The sequence below is a fragment of the Lissotriton vulgaris genome, chromosome 2_1, assembly GCF_964263255.1.
Source record: "Lissotriton vulgaris chromosome 2_1, aLisVul1.2, whole genome shotgun sequence".
NCBI lineage: Eukaryota > Metazoa > Chordata > Amphibia > Caudata > Salamandridae > Lissotriton > Lissotriton vulgaris.
In genome coordinates, this window is record NC_141687.1 from 621,694,102 (window position 1) to 621,713,298 (window position 19,197).

Consider the following 19,197-nt stretch of genomic DNA (forward strand, 5'->3'; position numbering starts at 1 on the left):
TTGTTTTATTCATAACTGAATTATTTTATCCTCCTTTCATCTTATTGTTGTATTACTTGTATTTAAATAAGATAGTCTTCATCCTTATGAATTCTTATATATTTAACTTTATGCATTACTTCCAATGTAATTTATATTATCATATTGCACATTTCTGTATTTTATTGCTTTTATTGTCTTATATTTAATAAATGCTAATAAACTATTTCAACACAGTCTATTAGTCTGTACACTCCAACTGACACTCAGCATATCACCAGGCACCCACGCATTCTATGACCTCACCAAGTACTCCGCATTCCATTCATCACCAAGGGCTTCAGCACTCATCCTGACTGAGCAGTAGGGAAGGCGAACTAAGGAAAAGGAATGGCAACCATTCAGTCACAACAGAGAGGCTGGTGCAGGTTCTCAAGGACAACAATGCTGCCTTGCGACATTGCAACAAACAGGGTGGTGTGAGATCCTGAGCCCTGTGCCAGGAGCTCTGACCCTCGACAGTTGGTTGGAGCGCCTGGGAATTTCCTTGGTCAGGAACCACCTGGCAGAGTTCCTAAATGTCAAGGTGAACTAGTTGAGCAGGCAGTGCCTAGCAGATCGTGAGTGACATCTACATCCTGTGATGGTGCAAGACATTTAACAACAATTACGAGCAGCATGGCTAGATCTTTTTGCCACAGTTAAATTCACAATGAGCAATATTTTGCTTGTTACAGTTTCTGCAAGAACACTCATTTGGAGAGGCATTGTGGCTAGAATGGAACACAGGACTCCTGCTCTCCTTTCTGTCCCTGCCTTGGGTCCTGGAAAAGATCAAGAATGACTGGGCTCAAGTCATCCTAATGGCTCCAGATTGGGCCAGGAGATGATGATACTTAGAAATTCTTAGCAAGAGCAAGTAATCCTATAAGGCTACCATTTCAGGAAGATCTTGTGTTGCAGCAAGATGGCAGGGTCTTTCACCCAGACCTGCTCTATTTACACCTATATGGGCGGAGACTGAGCAGTGGCTACTAAATGAGTTTGGCCTGCCACCTGAGATGATGGGTGTTTTCCTTGTTTACAAGTGACATTCCACAAAATCCATTTATGCCAGGCGCGTAGATAAATTTGTGGCTTGATATGGCACTTGCTATATTGACTTCTTACAAGCAAAGCTGTGGACGTCTTTGGGTTTGTTTTATATTTAACCCAGCAAAGCCTTGCAGTGGGTAATGTTAAAGGTTATTTTTTATTTTTTTTTTTGCCTTTCTGCGTTTACCAGACCACCCATCCTTGTTTAAATCACCTGTTCTGATTGATTTATCAAAGGCTTGACGCACATTCCCTCTCAAACTGTGATGCCATGGTAGGACCTTAATTTGTTTTTAAAGTGTCTTGTGTACCAGCTTCCAGCTGATTCATAGAATCTCGCACAGGGGCTACTTACCTCTGGAGGACGCTGAAACCACCACCGCTGAGTTGTTGTTGCTCGCTGTGTTGGGCCACCAGTGTTGCAGCTAGGAACTACTCCCGCCCACCCAGGGACCACAATTCCCAGCAGGATTTGCGGCAAGGACGCAGCCTACGTTGTTCCGGCGCCCGGGGGCGCTTAAAAACAGCTGGGAGCCACCGCTTCGCAGGACGCGAGCGGGTCGCGCCGGGCTAAGCCCAGGCAAAGGTCTGTGGCCACCTGGGGCCGGCAGAGGCTGGGCTGGGGCCCCCCCTCCAAGAACTTGGGCTCGAACTGCGGTACAAAATCAGGACCAGTCAGTGGGTCAGTTACAAGGGAGGCATTTAAATATGATCAATGTAACCGGGGGGGGGGGCTATTTGAGATTGCTTTGGGGTCTGTGACCAGGGGGTGTTGTAGGCTTGTTGTGTTTGGCTAACTAGGGTGGCTGTGATTGGCCTCTATAGTGGGCACTGTATTTTTATCAGAGTTTTGCAAGTTAACCCAGTAGTAACTGCTGTAAGTCTATATACCAATAGACCTTATACACAATGGCCAGCATGGTCCAAACAAGGTCATCCAGGTACACTCTGCTCACACCACCTGACCCTCGTTTGGTTGGTAAATGAAAGGGAATTCCCCCCCACCCTACCCTTAACAAACCAACAGCAATAGATAGAATGTTGCGCAATGCTATTGGGGTAGTGGCAAACGAAATAGAGCGCACAGAGGCGTCTCATTAACCCCGCAAATTGATCGAACGCCCTCACTACAGGATTTTGATATAGAAGCTTCTCTAACCCCATCAATTAATCTGCCAGACTCCGAGTTAACTGATATTCCCTGTGCCCAGGTGGGGACCACGAACGAACAAGGGACACACACAAGGGGGGAGACGGTACAAACTGGTAAGAAAAGGAAGACTAGCACTAAGAAAGCAAGGCAGAAGAGGGGTAAACCCACTGAGGCGCCGATTGAAAAGCCCAGTACAGCTGCAGGGGCACATGGAGGGAGCAAGCTACATACACAAGTACCCCCCCCCAATATGGGTAGCCCAAATTATCACTGACCTACAGACCCATTTTGAGCACCTTTTTAACACCCAAATGAAATAATTCTTAGCAGGTTGGACAAGGTAGTATCCCTGGTAAAAACAAAGGGGGTGGGATTACACTGCCCCTACCAACCAGCACCATAGTAGGGGAGTCTATTACCACAAACCCTGCCACGGCATTATCTAGTAACCCCCCCAATAGGACAAACTACCACTGCCATATTCCCTTTACAACCCCCAGGCCCCCAGTGGTCACATATTAGCCAGGTTCCTAAGGGTCACACTACTACCTTAGGTGAGGTCGCCTCTGGGGTGTTAAAAGGCACTCACCAAGCTACTGTACATAGACAGCCTTCACCAGAACCCCCGACTCTGTGGCAAGCAGAAGGGCCACTCCCCCCAAGGCAACCACTAACCCTCTACCCTGTATAAACGTACCCCCTGAAGTGTCCCCATATGTAATTATACTAACGGGGGTCCCGGTTGAGGCCAGACCAGACAGAGGCCTATGACAAGCTTAAAAACAAAACTATGTCCTGGCAGAACAAGCATAGGCCTCTAGTAGGCAATGAACAGGGGGAAATTTTGTTGGTCCGTACGGCGAACTGGCTGGGGAACAGACCCAAGGATACCACTGGGGATTGCGTGGTGGTAAACTTTAGGAACCATCGCGTTGTTAATCAAATAGTAAGGTGGGGACCGACTACTTATTCAACATCAGATCTATGCCCTTAAGTTTCTTCTATTTAAGGGGTATCCGCAGCCCGGGCTTAGATCTCGTTTGGCAAAGCAGAAGTGAGTGTAACCTGGTTGGGTTCTGTCGCCCACCCCTACATGCACCCCTCATGAACAAAGGAGCAATAATTCTGAAGAATAGATTTGATCCCTTGGTGTCTCTGGAAGAGTTGGACTGACTATTGAAGGACAGAACCCCCCAAAAGAGATACTGTAGGGAAAAAGGCTCCTTCCCGGACATTGCACAGCCCACAATCATATTCCATCACCCCTTAATGACTGACTCATTAGGTACAGTTGCTGAGACGATGGGAGGGACCAGAGTGGGCCTACCAGTTAGGCCCTCAGCTGGTATGGAAACAATGGGGTTGGATATTATCCCCTCGCGCCCTCAGCAACTAGCGAACTTATACACTTCAGCTAGGCCTAAGGAAGTCCTGATTAGTGATGGGATAGAAAACAACCTAATTACACCTTTGCTAAGGACAACACAAATGCAGGAGGGGTTAAAGCTGCTATCATGGAACATAGCTGGACTTGCAGCAAAATTTGATAGCCAGGACTGGAAGCAATAGATCACCAGGTTCCAGGTAATCTGTTTGCAGGAAACCTGGGGATTGAGTGCAACCCTTTTTATCTAGTGGGGTGCAAGTGTTTTTCAGTGCCTGCCCAGAAGTCACCATCGGGGAGAGCCATGGGAGGGCTGATCACATACGTGGATTTACAGGTGGAAGGAGTGTGGACCAACCTAAACTGACCATCACACAACATACAGGCCCTTGGGTTACATACAAAAGGGTTAAACATCATCCTGATTAACTTGTATAATGCTGTGGGAGCCAATGGGCAGGGATCCACAATAAAAGATTTGGACACTTGTATAAATGCTGAGACAGCCTCAGGGAAAAGTGTGCTGGCGCTGCTTCTGGTTTTAGCTGGTGACTTCAATTGCCACCTGTGCCCGACCCGAGACCTGTCAATAAGGATTGGTCACGTTGCACGATGGAGGACGGCCCACACATTTCCTGCATTCCCCTGAGGGGATGAATTGGATAGGGTGTTGAAAAGCCATGCCCTGGTTCACACTATCGACCTTGTGGCATTGGGAAGTGGAGACGAGATAAATCCTACATTTAAGGGCAGAGGCTGTCGTTCCTTTATTGACTATATTGTGGTCTCTAGTCTATTTAAAGCCTGGGTTAAAGGGGTAGACATCAAATGGAGTATACACAGTGACCATAATCCCCTAGTGTTGGAACTGAAATGCCCGCCCATTAAAAGTGTCACCCGAGGGGTAGGCAGCATAGAGAGGGCAACGGACCAGTGGAGACGACTTAATGGTCTAAGGTACATGGGGACACCTTTTTATAAATCTTTAATGGAGAAAGGTGGAGATTCATTTAAGGTGTCTCTCGATCTTTCCTTAATGGGTGTTGCTGTTGTTAAGGCATTTGAGGATATGGCGCACCTAATTGATGGACCATTAAAGACCACTAAGAAGGTGAGAGCAAACACCACCCCCAGATGGTTCGACAAAGACTGCTCGCGGGCATATAAAGAGCTGAAATCCAGCCTGAAAACCCTACCCTGGGACAAGTGATTGCATATAAAAAGGCTCTAAATTGTAGGAAATACTCCCTCCAATCTCAAGCCTGAGAGGACCTAAGGGAGGCAACAGACAGAAGGGATTTGACAGAGTTCTGGAAAATCATAAACAAACCATGTTTTCAGGACGCTAACGCCCCAGAAATTTGTAACCCAATTCTCCAAGAACAATGGCATAATCATTTTAAAAACTTATACAACCATACTGTTGGAAATAACGAGGGTGATGGGCCGGGCCCTCGGTGGGTAGCCAGGATTAAGTTTACTTTGGAGGAAGTAGTAGGGGCCATTCAAGGTTTATCCAAAAATAAAGCGCCAGACCCAGATGGCATACCACCTGATCTCTACCTAAGCAAGGTGGAGATGTGGGCCCCTCTCCTGACGAGGGTCGTTAACGCGGCGGTTGAATTTGGTCTCCCGTGTTCTTGGTCAACAGCAATAATAGTCCCCATTTTTAAAAAAGGGAATAGGGACAATCCCCAATGTTACCGCCCAATATCCATGATCGACGTAACAGCGAAAGTGCTGGGTCGTGTGGTCTTTAATCGCCTCACAGAATGGGCTGACGCTCACCAAATCATTACTGACACACCATACGGGTTCAGGGAGGGAAGGTCAACAACAGATCAATGTTTGAACCTCTATCTCCTGGTTGCCAAATACACCCTAGCCAGCAATGAGGCAGTATACCTAGGGTTCATGGATTTCTCTGCTGCTTTCGATCATGTTAACAGAGAGAAGCTGTGGGCCCTGATGATGAGTTTAGGGGTTTACTCTGACCTAGTTAACATACTGAAAGCATTGCACTGGAACACCTCTGCCAAAGTGCGCTTTAATTCAGAAGGGGGTACTACGTCACTTTTCCCATGCAATAGTGGGGTCAGGCAGGGCTGTATTTTAGCTCCATTTCTGTTCTCCCTTTATATCAATAACTTAGACATGGAATTAGGCAAACTAGGAGTAGATTCCCCCCAAGTAGGTTCCCGCCCTGTCCCGGTCCTGTTATATGTGGATGGCGCGGTGCTGTTAGCCCGCACCCCGAGGGACATCAGAGGTTGATTGACGGGTTTGTCAGCTTTATGAATACACTAGACTTATCTGCAAATTTGGCGAAGTCTTACGTTATGCTGACAGGGGTCAAACCCTGTAAGAAGTTCTCTTACGAGATAGGCACTCTCAAATTAGGGCAGGTTCAGTCCTTCTCCTATCTAGGCCTGTTATTTGATGGGTTGTTAAACTTCAAACCGGTAGTGGAAAAACAACGCTACAAATTGGTGGCCTCAACTGGGGCAATAATGAACTATGGACGCAGGCTGGGAAGGTGGTCGCCTGAACAAGTTATGAACTTGTACAGATCGATCTGCTGCTCTAAAGTGGCTTATGGGTCAGAAGTTTGGGGTTTTGTAAATATCCAACAGCTACAGGCAGAGGAAATCAAATATTTCAGAAAGGTACTTAAAACCCCGCAAAGTATCCCTTCCCATATTATACATGAGGAATTAGGAGGGGCATACATTGAAGACCTAATAAAGGTTTAATAATGGCTTAAGATATGGACTAATACCGAGGCAGATCTAAGCAGACAAATCATCAGAGACTGCCTAAACAGGGATAAAGGAATGAGTATTTCCTAGTTAATATATGTAAAGGGCACATTTGAGGGCATGGGTTTCAAGAATCATTTTACTAATCCCAATGAAATCACTCCCCATGACAAATTGAGAGTCAAAACGATTTTTGGGGAACGGGCAGCCCCACGTAGGGCTGCCTCAGAAGAACGGAAAACCACAGTTCGTCCTTACAGTTTATTGAAAACAGAGGAAGGAATGGAACCCTATCTTGCCCTCATACACAATGCACAGGACAGATTTTTAATGACGCGTTTTAGCTCAACCTTTTACATCACATATTGGCTGATCCACCAGGTTTTACCTCAACGGTTGAGCAGAAGGGTACCTGCGGCTGTGACAATAGGTCTCCGCAAGACACCCTTCATTTTGTATTATGTTCATTTTATACTCTACCTAGGCGTAGGTTTTTAGTGGGAATTTTAAAACAAGCAAAGTTTAAACACGCCACGGTTGCATTACTGTTTTTGCAAAGGGCTAATGATCACTACACTCTGTTTTGTATTATGAATTTTATCACGGTCTGTGTAAGACTAAGGAACTCAAGAGGGCGGTGCTGAATGTATTGTTTGCCAATTGTTTAATTATGAACATACGGGGAGCGCGCGGTTACATGCCCCACTCCCAGGTGCACTGCGTTTGAGGATACAATATCCAGTTCAATTTTTAAACCATTCGACCTCTTTTCAGTTTATACAAAATTCTTCGTGGGTGCTTGTCATACTGTTATCATGATATTCATCAAATCCACATATTTATCGTACTGTATTTCAAAAACTTCTCGTATTTCCATGTGTTCATCCAGACTTCTTTCGGAAATAAGATCATCATACACTGAGTGGTTCAGAGCAGCAGTCTTTTATTTTATCTCAAACCCAATGCATTTCGGGCTAAAATCCAGCCCTTCGTCAGGGGTAACTGTGAATGGATAATTATAATCATATATTAATTACAAATAATATCAATACCTTTATTAACAGACTTTTTTTAAAAAATCAAGCTATCTGATGTTCAATACTCAGCGATGCTAAATAAATATACAAAATGCAAGAATGTCCCAGTCCTTTTTTCGGCTACAACTATTGCATTTGACTAACCCTTCACCCTCCTGAATAATCCGATTTGTCACCCCATATGAATTAACTTTACCAAACATTAAAGAAAAGTCAATCCTACATTCCGTAAAAAACTCAATTCTTAACTGATGCGGTTACTTTCGGAAAGCGATGTCTCTCTTACTGTGCATTTATCCTCTTAACAAAACTGCAACATGTTCGTCTTTCTTCTGACTAGTATAGCACAAGTTTTCGTGTCACCACTGCACGTTTAAACGACGTTTTAACATACCTGCTCATTCTTTCATCTCTTTCAGCCCGCGTGGCGCGCTACAAATAATTGAGTTTCTCGCATATCCTGACCTGAGCTTTAACCACTTCCTACTCCGCCCACTTCCTCCCCAAACCTGATTATCCATGTCTATACACCTAAACCACATTTCCCATAATGCATCACAATTTAAGTACAATATAAGTACCGAAATGACATTCTAATTTCATGCTTGTTTGAAATATAGCAAATGCTTGAGAGATACGTCCGTAATCCATCCTTAAAAAAAAAAAAAAAAAAAAAAATTGCTTTTGCTGTCCATCCATGTATTTGTGGTTACCACCGTCTAAGATTGTCGCTCCGAACACGATGTTCAATTCTATGTGGAGTCCTGAATATTCGTCCAACGCTTTATACCTTTTCACTGGTGCCGGGTGCAACGACCAACGGGGGGCTAATTATAATATGAACATTGTGTAGGTGGTCTGCACACCATATTTTACATTCTTTTCCGTTTCATTTAATCTAAGCATTTTTGTCCAATTGCGTGCGTCCCTGGGTTGTGCAAGCCCAAATGCACTAATACTAAGTAAGAACATACGGGGAGCGCGCGGTTACACTCGGGATTTTAACAGTCATTATGCACTTTTATGGTATTTTTCAAATGCCGAATAAAGAACCATTGAATTGAATAGTTGCTTGCTGTGTCTTCTGACTTTGAAACTTATCTTCCTTGTTGCAGTTGTCTACTTGTGTATGTGAACTCCAGGAACCTTTGGAGCAACCACTATAATCCAACTTTTAACTTAACAAGTTTGTGCTGAGGTCTCTTGACCGCATTCTCGCTAAAAGGTATGACTCCCTTTCACATTGGGCAATCCATCACCATACCTGTGTTCTTTGCTCCCTTCATCGAAAGAGGAGAGGTTCCATTGACTGGATCCCAAAAGAGCTTTAAGGATTTATAGTGATCGTACCCAGGGACTCTGTGTAGATGATCAGCATTTTGTGGGGTTGTTTGGGGTGACAACATGGAAGGTGTTACACTCGGGGGTCTCGGGTTGGCACAGGTATGCACTTGTGACAAACAGGGACCCTCTCCTCTAGTCAGGGTAAGAGAACTACTCCTTTAGAAATAACCCTTGCTCACCCTCTAGGTAGTGTGGCGCTAGCAGACAAGGCTCATCTACAGGACGATAGTTAGTTAAGCATTTATGATCACACACAGTAAATATAATGACCCACCACAAACGGACACCAGTCGTAAGGTTGTATCAAAAATACGTAGACTTTATATATAAATACTCAGTTGCAGATTTATCACAAGACCATATAACATTTAGCGATTTAGGCCACCAGATATAAATAGGCAAAACGTTCTTAAGTGTTCTTTGTCGGCAAGGTACGCTGTGGGTCGATGCGCGCTCCGCGCTGGTGAAGCGACCAGTTGATGAATGATGGACGACAGAAAAACAAACGTTGCGGACCCTGGATCCGATGTGAACTCTGGATCGAGTTCAAGTGTACATTCTTGAGGGTGTCCGAGGCATTTCAGGCGCGGCCTCTGGTGGAGCCAGCATTGTGAAGACAAGTACAGTCCAGGAGTACTCTGACGGTCTTCTCCTCTCTCTTTACAAGGTGTACGGCAGAGTCGTCAGCCGCTCCCCGGGGGGCGGAGCCGGCATTGAGGTGGCAGAGCACAGGCCCATTCAGAGTCAAGGGGCACTCCCCCCCCCCCCCCCCCCCCACCTCCCCCCCCCCCCCCACCCATCCTGGTGTAATCTTCCTATTCACCACCTGTCTTTTCCCAGCCCTGTCACTCACACAAACCAGGCAGCAAATACACATACGAGCAGAGGCGGGCCGAGATGGTTAGGCAAGCAAAGGCTAACTTTCTAAAAGTAGCATTTGCAAACACCGGATATTAAAATTAACTTTACTAAAAGAAGGTTTTTATTATTCTGAGTTCAGGCACACTAAACTTGACTTTTTACCATGTTCCCTGAGTCTACTGGGATTATAGAGTGTAATAATCCAGCAGCCCATTTTTGCCTACGAGAACAGGTAGCCTTGCAATAGTGAAGAATGAAAATGGCTGTAATTCACTATTAGGACATGCCACGCACATCATGGCTTGTTCTACCTTATGCTTACAATGCACCCTGCCCGTGGACCTACCAAAGGGGTGACTGATATGAAGTAACGGGAAGGGTCGGGCTGGTAATTGTGTGCACTTACCCAGCCGGCATGACAGTACGAGACTGCACGCAGGTTCTGCAATGGCAGACCTTAGACACATTTTACAGGGCGGCTTCTGTGGGTGGCGCAACCCGCGCTGCAGGCCCACGAGCCGTATCGGTACTTACACGCCCTGGCACTCCTGGTGCACTTTACTGGGGACTGACAGTAAATCCAATAGGCCAATCATGGAAATCAATTACACGTATACACTTTATATTGGGAGCACTTGCACTGCGGCACGAATTGGCCATGGCGCAGTGCCCCGAGCGTCGAATACCATCAAAACATCTGGGGCACATCAGCAAAAATTGGAAGGGAGACTCACGCCAAGGTGCCAGGTCTAACAGAAGGCTGTGGAAAATCCTGTTGAAGAGGATAGTACTCTGCATCAAGATCTGCAATGCCCTGGCCAAAAAGCAACCCCTGGAAGGTCTGAGGGGGCTCATTCCACCAGGGCTAAGGCTGCAGGCACTGCTTTGGCTCATGGAGTGCCTTTCCTTGACATCTGCCTGTCTGTGACATGGACATTGGTACATATGTTCATGAAGGTTTACTGCCTTGACAGTCAGGTCTGACCACTTTGTCCTGCAGGACTTTTTGGTCGAAGTCCTCTCCACAGATTCTTCAGCAAGGGAAGGTTCTGATTTGGTATTGATTCTAAGGTGAGAAATCTCCAGTTAGAAGTATCCATCAGAAGAACAAATTGCCTTCTGTTACACGCTTTCTGGTGGATATTCTATCTAACTGCTGATTCCTTACCAGTGCTCCCACCTCCCCTTGCTGTGAAGTTGCCTCTTTTTAGCATTGTTAAAGGTCCCAGATCAGAGATCAACACAGCACACAGGTAACAGTTTTTTCACGGTCCACGCCTGAGGGTTCAGAAAGGGAAAGAAGAAACACGTCCGGTCTGAGGGGAAGTAATGCTTCTGTACGGCTCCACTCTGTCACTTTCTGGATGATAGAGAGCTAGTATGGAGCTCCATGGCCCCACCCAGCTGCTTACAAGAGCACTAGTGGAAAAAAAAGGTTCCAAATCCAGTCTGGGATATGTTCTAAAGTGAAAAATTTGTAGTTTGAGGATCTACCAGTAATAACTTGTTCTTCTTCACCATGGATAGTCTCCCTGAATTCATAAAAGCTCCACCCACCTCAAAGCTTTTATGGCCACAGACTTTGAATCGGTTTCTGTGTATCTATAGATTTCCTTTGCTCCAAAAAAATAACTTATCTAACTGTCAACTCTGGGCATGATGTGATAGGGCAACCTTCCAGCATTCCTAAAGAAGCAGGGTTTTAATTTCTAATGAGTATTTCACCTTCGGCACCATTACCTGTTTCTGTTTTCGCTCCAATTACACGGTATACTGTTTTGTTCTATACTTTGGCTAAAAAAAAAAAGTTTGCCTTGCTTTTTTTTTTTTTTTTGCAGAGTTTTATATAGAGCGAACTTGACCCGAACCAGTTACGTTACATGAGGACACACATTCATCTTCGTTAGGCACGGGGAGAAATATGTGATTTGTCCAGAATAACAGGATGTTTTAGCGTCATTACCGAGACTCTAACCCAGTTCCGAGGTTGAACGCCCTAGCCGTTAGGCCAACTCAACTCCTTTCCTCTGGCATGTTTTCGCTTTATTTGGAAACCCTAAATCGTTTTTAAAGATTGTATTTTAGGATCTTCCACATGTGCAGGGATATTCTGCCTTTTATCCCATATTGATAAACTGGCTCGTAGAACAGTGTTTCTGGGGGAAGTGACTTTTGAGATAAGGCTTAATGAGCTGAAGGCTCAATCGACATGTGAGTCTGATAATGTGATTTCAAGAAGCTAAAGCCTTCTTTCATATTTATTTCTCTGGTCTAGTTTCTTGCTTTTTTCACAATCCTTAAGGCAGATAAATGTGCCACGTGGGTTGTTTAAAAAGAAAACAGAGTTTAGGAAAATGTAAACGCAAGCAACTGCTTACTGCCCATAAATAGTCTTTTGTGAGGATGTAGTTATTGATGAATGGACCATATCTTGCTGGATTGTGATTTTTGTTGTTGTGCTTTGAAGCATACAGGAAGATGCCAGTTGAAGAAACTAGTGTGTATTGTAATTGGAGAGATATTTTGCAATTGTGACAGTTTTGTATTTGCCGGTGAGGAGACCTAAGGCGTGTTGCTCTTTATTGGATGCATTTGCAAAGCATCATGCATAGACTGGGCATCAAGGGAAAATTGGATAATTGCAAAATCAGTAGTGAAATTAAATCTCTGGCTAGCTTTTACTTTTAGTACTTAAGTTTCCTTCAAATTTAGCGTTTGTTAAATCTCAGCATTTAGCAGATTACAGAGTTAATGTTATTAATCTGTCAGAACCAATGTTACAGCAACTTTCTATGCAAGACCAAATGAGAAAGACCTATTTTAAAACCGTTTTCCTTTTCTTTCTTTGCAGGAAAGTGGACATTTTGTTTTATCTTCATAAGAGCGTAAATAAGGTAAACCACCATGAAGGAAGTGAATGTGTTAATTAGCAAAAGTGTGGAGCAGCAGAGGACCAGTATAAGCGCAAACCAGAGGCAGAATGACAATATTGACAGGGAAGTTGTCTGCAAAATTTTGGAAGGTGATCCTGAGGGAGCAGCAAGTATAATTAAAATTAAAATTGGTAATGAGAGAGGTTCCAGAACCAAGCGGGTCCTAGAGGACTCTGCTTCAGCTGAGCAGCTCCTGCCGGTGAATTTAAAAAAGCCTCGCCTGATACCCTTCTACAGCAGCACACCCTGTTCACGTGAGAAGCATTCTTCTGCAGATTCTGATTGTTTCTTAGGGTCATTGAACAGTTTAAATGAGACTACGACAGATTTCTTTCGCAATCATGAGGTGTTCCTAAAATCCAAGCAAGACGTCCCTGAATTAGACATTGACCTTGATGATTCGTTGCTTGATCCTTCTGACAATGAGAAAGAAGATTCTCCTTTTCGAATGACAGAGGATGAAATCTCTAGCCTTTTGGATGACAATTTAGTGGCCGGTGATGTGGAAAAGCATGCTATTGAGATTTCTTCACCCAAGTATTCTTACTGGCATGAGAGAAACCAACGAACTGAAACCTCTGGATCGAGGCTAAGTCCAGTCAAGAACAATATATCGGGAAGTGATTCTGAAAACCCTGGAGAATGGGCAACCAGCATGATTATTCTGTCTGAATGTGGTGCAACTCCAAGCCGCACTGAGGCTTCAGAACCAAAGCATGAATATAAAAGAGAACCTGAGGCAGAAGTACATCTAAAGAGCCGCAAAGTCATTAATATACCGTTTGATTTAGACATTGATGAGCTTCTAGCATTGAGCCCTATTGATGGGTCTACTGTGGACCAGGGAGACGAGTTTGTTTTAGTGGAAGAGGAACATTACTTGTCCAAGGACGGCGAATCTCTAGTGGTAATAGATGATTTACTAGATGATATCGTAAGTAAACCCAAAGGAAAAACAAACAGTGAGAAAGTGCTTTTCAAAGCGGATGAAAACAACTCTAAAAGAAATATTAGCAATCAAGCTGTTGCTGCTATCAAACCTAGGGAGGAACAGCCAGTGCATCTTTCAGTCTTGGTCGAACAGCCACATTCCTGTGGACTGATTGTTCAGTCGAAAAAGCCTGAAAAAACTGAAGAGAATAACTTTGTCAGTTCTACTAACCTGACTAAAAATATTCGCCCAGTCGCCTTGGTTCCTAGCTGCATTCCTGCCTCTCACGTGTCATCTGGAAAGGACTCTTCCAGTGCACAGAAGCTGACTGCGTTTCTACTCCAGTTAAACAAGCCTGTAAATGTTTCTGGACCTTTGCCTGCTTCAGGTAGTAGTTCTTCCAGTAGTGGTGCTTTAGATTCTAAGAATGTGGAATCCAAAAACACTGATGTAGCTGAGAGCCCATTAATGACCCAAAGCAACACAGCTGTGGAAAAAGTAAGCACTGCTACAACCCATTTTTAAATTGGTATAATAACATCATGCCTCATACCCAGTATTATTCTAAATGCTTTTGCAGTAAATATTTGTGTTTTGCATATTGTGGGCCTCGCACTAAGTGCCTTAGATGTATTTGTTGAACCTGTGTACTGAGAGTATACATTAGTAGGATATTTAAGTATTTTGTTAAAATCTGCCCCATGCCTTCAAAGATTTACTGCTGAAGACTTTCCTTCTTTGTGCTTAAGGCATATCTTCAAAGTTTTGAACTTGTTGCTTTCCAGCTGAAGATTTCTCTAGTGTCCCAAAGAAATTCCTCTCGTACTGAGCACCCTTTTCTAAAGATCTTTCTCTTTGCTCAAGATCACCTGCTCTCACTAGACTGCGCTAAAGACCTTGCATGTCTCTTTGCACTCTGTAATCCAGACTGCTCATCTCCTAGAGACTTTCCTTCTCTCTCCTGCCTTGCTGACTACCTTTCGTATCATCCTTTCTCCACTGTGTGCTGTTAGTGCTGTATCATCTGTTAAGTCTAATGACGATATTCCTTACCCTGTTCGTGCTCGTTCCTGAAAGACATCTCCACGTTCTTCTCTGCACTTTGTTATGAGGAACTTTTCCTTCCTGTCTACACTGCACGCTATAGTCTTTCCAACCTGTGTGTGCACCGTTTTGAAGGCACCCCTAACCCCCTGTCTTCTGCACTGAGGACCTTGCTGGCTATCTTTTGCACACCATGCTTGCAATCTTTTTTTCTTCCTACTTTCTTCACTCTGTTCTGATGACTTTACTTCTTTTCTTCTGTGATCTGTGCTTAAGACCTAATTCCTTCTGCACTCCTTTTGGTTGGTCTCTTCTAGAGAAGTGTTGATCCTGATTTCTCCTGCAGGAGATCTTTTCTATTGTGTAGTATACCTTCTTGCCATGATTGCTAACAATAATTATAATGGTTTTGCACTGTGATAGATAATTTTCACTGTAGAATCATCATTAATCTTTGCCTCCTCTAGATTATATGTTCATGAAGGACATTGAAATGCTTCTATGCACTATCCAGTAATTTTCATCACTAAGCAGTAGACCACGTAACTTTTAAAATTACCAGACACTTTCCTATATGGTGAATCACAACAGTATGAAATGCTCAACAAATGCAATGCCAATAAACCACTTTAACTCCGGTCAACCTGTCTTCTAGAACTTCAGATGGTGCTCTGGTAAATAAAGGGTTACAGGACCATATAAATTGTAGCATAGCACTGTACTAATGCACTTAATGTTTATATAGGTAAACCTTGTCCAAAATAATCTACACGCCTAAGGTAAGAGTGAGACTTTTTTGTTTTTGTTAAGAGGGCAACGGGATGGAGATGGTCTAACACACCCATTTAAAGACTGATGCCTATCAAGGGATGGCGTACAGAAGAATGAAGGAAAGACTGAAAAACATTCTAAAATGAGCTGCATGAAGGAGAACCCTTTATACTTTCTCCACACACGAAAGCTCCAGTTTGCTTTTCCAGAAACACTGTACTATCTTACTTTACCCGGCTTACGTTTCTGTAAAGTATATTTCTTTAACATGACTGCTTATTGTAAATTTCCTTTTAGGATAGCTTTTTTTATGTTTGGTAAATTTCTTTGTGTACTTCAACAGTATGCCAGATAAGATGCTTACAAACAAAATCATATTGACATTAATGGAATCGCATTTTAAGCATATGCACTATGTAGATCTAAAACACCTAATGTCAAAGGTTGCTATACTACCTGTTTGAAGAGCATATGAGCTTCAGGCAGTGTTTTCACGAAGAAACTAACATTTTTTTCACTGTTCAACCATCTTCCTTCAGAAGTGGAAATCTTATTACATTGCAGGCCTCCTCCGATCAATCCATAGCTGGATGAGTAATCTCCTGCATCTTAAGCTGCTAGTAAGCAGCCAGTAATCCATTGGTTCACTGCACTATTTGGAACTCCGTCAATGCTGCTCTGATGAATGTCCCAAGTCCAAACATTTGCTTGTCATCCGCATGAAGAAGAGTTCATACCTTTACTGTGCATTGCTGCAGAGAGTCTGACTCAAGATATAGAATTCACTGGGTGTATGCGTACATGCAGCCTGTTTGCATAAAGATTTTCTTCTCCACCATTGAGTCTTTCATAGATAAGCATACTTTAATCATGCCAGCTTTAGAGCTGGGAGTCCCACTCCAGTAAGAGCCTAGCAGTGCAATGTTAAACATAGCCTGGAAAGATTCAAACTTGTCAATTTAGTAACCCGCCCACCTAATTGAAAAAGATCAAAAATGTAAACCCTCTAGTATGGCAGTGCAGATGATTTGAATGTCTGGTCTTCGGATTAAAGGGAGGAAGTCCCTTTGGTACTTGCATCAGAGGGATTCCATTATTACCTAGACTTTAGCCCCTAGTGAAGAGCTTCCTTCAAGTAGTGTGAGGCTTATTTTTCTGAACTTGACAATATGAAGCAGAGGCATTGTATTACAAATATGAGAACAAAATAGTGTCAACGAATAGCCGGATGTCTTTTCTTGACTTGTGGATTTATTTTCGGGTACGTTGACCTCTTTGCAGAACTTTAGCCAACATGTGTTTCATCATATGGGGGTGTCCCCACGAATTCATCTAGGCCAAAAAAAAATGAGAAGAAATTGCTACTGTTGCAACATTGATTTTAACACAAATAAAACCGAGCGATTCAAAGCACTCTCGTAGTGACAGCAGTGCATGATATTACCCATAATTGGGACCATAGCCACCTAGTTGGGCAGATTGTTTCCTTTTCTGTTTGTGGAAATCCATGCATAAAATCTTATTTATAAAATGTGCAAAACATTACTACATTTAAATCAAAGAAAGAGAAAGAAGAACTAGATAAACAGTCTGTATAGCCTATATCGTGCATACAGTTCATGAAATTTAGTTGACAGGTTTAGGTTAATACCTATGTAGCATATTCATATGGATGTGTCCAATGCGCAATCTAATTTCCGTTGTGAGTCCTTTTATATTGTTCAATCTTCGTTGATAAAGAATTTCAAGGTTTACCTATGTAGGACTGGCGGGCAGAAAGTTGAAGGCCATAAGTGAACAAAAGTCCCAATGAAAAGTGACTGGCAAAGCGGATAATTATTTGCTAGCCAATGTATAGCCCAGGATTGAATGTGTAAATCACCAAGAAAACAGGGTTATGAAGATACCTAAATGAGTCTGTAAGTGTTTCTCATCAAACCTATGGTATGGGATGCCTCGGACTGGTGCCTCTCAGTCTCCACGACCTGTTTGATAGCCAGAGTTGGGAAATTTATACACCAGGTAAAAATGGCACTCGACTCCCACTTAACGGCATTGTCTGCAAAGTAACCGGAAGCCTTCTGCCCCAGTTATCTAACCTGGGCTGGTATAAAGATCCACGAAGAATCCATCTTTCGTCAACAGCCCTTGGTACATGAATTGACTCTACCGAACTTTCATGTGCCCCTTTTATCAGCTGGGAAACACTTGTACAACCTATGTATCACTCCTTTTAAAAGAACCCTGTTTTGGACAGCTAATCAGGACTAATATGTTAGTATTTTAACTTAAAGTCACTCTCACCTTTATGTTTAGATGGGACATGAGAGTGGGGGAGTCGGGACGTTCATAAAGCTTTTTATTCTTTTTTTTGTTTTGTTTTTTTTGTTCATTTTTATACTGTAAAGATTTTAAGTAATCATGCAGTTTATTAATAAAAAAAATTGGTATGGGATGCAAAGAAAGTGTTAGCCAGCAGCAAAAACCAATTGAAAATCTATATATCCAAATCTCAGGATGATACCTGCATTTTCACATACCTTAATTCCAGTTATACTTCTGACCCAGAATATGAGTGTATTTTTTTAACGCCCAGTAAGCAATGGCGGTGCAGGGGATCTTCCCGATGCAAAGTCACGCCGCTGCGGTCCGTAGTCTGTCAACCATGGTACCACTTTGTATTATTAGTAAAAACCGAAGGGTCATCCCTAAAAAAAAAAAAATGTGAGAATCACTATTCTCACTTCCACTAATGATTCCATGTACTCAATCGTCTTTTAAATGCCATGAAGTCCACTTTCCAGATAAGTCAATGGTTCGCGCACGTCTGTGTGAGTCAGCTGCAGGCTGGCGTCTGAACCGGGCCAGGTGCCACTTTTTTTTCATTTTGTCAGGTTTGAGTGTCAGGACGACAAACGTGGCAGTTTGTCTGGGGCAGTATATAGGTCTCTCAGGTATCTAGGCTAGGACAGCTGCTCTGAATTCAGAGTATAAGAAAGAAAAAAAAAGAAAGGGAGCCTGCATCTCCCCATCTGCTTTCTGACTTTGTCAACTTATCTATAGTCCAGCGGTACCATAGGCAGCAATCCCATTCTGCATCGGGGAAATAATCATTGAAGTCATAATTGCTTGAATAATTCCCTGCCATTTGCATGTACCCCTGAACACCATTAAAAAATCATTCTTCTGGAAATGGCATCAAAGAATGTCTTAAGCCATACATTTTAAATCTATTGAACGGAAGACTGTTTATCTTTGGCAGTATAATTGAAAGTGGGGTTTCGATGTGTGATTGAGATTGGAATTGCACGATTGGCCGTGTTCGGTTCGGTCGGAGACACAGGGGAATACCAGTTTCATATTACAGTTTATGTAGAGCCCTGTCTCTTTGGTGTGATGGGCCACCCTCATAACAATATTTTTTTGGTCAAAAATTATTTTTATTGAGCATCAAATAGAGCATAACAAAAAGGTTGATGACATCAAAGCTACCCGAGGGCACGCATGCTCCTTGGTTGCAAAACATTCAGCTATGATGGGTTCAGCTTCATATGATCTCGGGTCCTGTCACACCCCCCTCTCGAAAGGAGTGATGCTAATTTAAAGAAAACATAACTCAAGGAGGTTCGGCAAACCAAATACCCGACCTCTAAATACCCCTCTTCCACCCCCCCCCCCCCCAAGCAAACCCCCCCCCCCACCCCCCTTCCTGGTGGTGAATAGACTATATTGAGAAAGAAAAATGAGAATAAACATGAGGCAGTTTTGTCCTGGCATATGGACTAGTGGAGAGTTTAAGGCCCTTCAGAGAATACCTTAGGGGTCGCATTGTTTCAAAGTGTCCAAGGGGAAACCTATATTTGGAAGAGGTGCATAGCCCGCACAGTCGGAGGGCAAACAGCAGAA

General features: G+C 43.4%; 1 protein-coding gene across 3 annotated transcripts in view; it reads left to right on the forward strand.

Annotated features, from left to right (window-relative positions):
* Positions 1-19,197, forward strand: part of S100PBP (S100P binding protein) — a 509,558-nt gene that overhangs the window by 151,181 nt on the left and 339,180 nt on the right. For 2 of the 3 annotated variants that reach the window (XM_086955719.1, XM_086955720.1), the window contains exon 2: positions 12,464-13,974. In XM_086955719.1, the coding sequence (XP_086811845.1) occupies positions 12,517-13,974 (1,458 nt within the window). In that variant the 5' untranslated portion in view covers positions 12,464-12,516. Of the gene's footprint in view, positions 1-8,520; positions 8,633-12,463; positions 13,975-19,197 lie in introns of those variants that run through there. The other variant, XM_086955722.1, reaches the window with a different exon arrangement.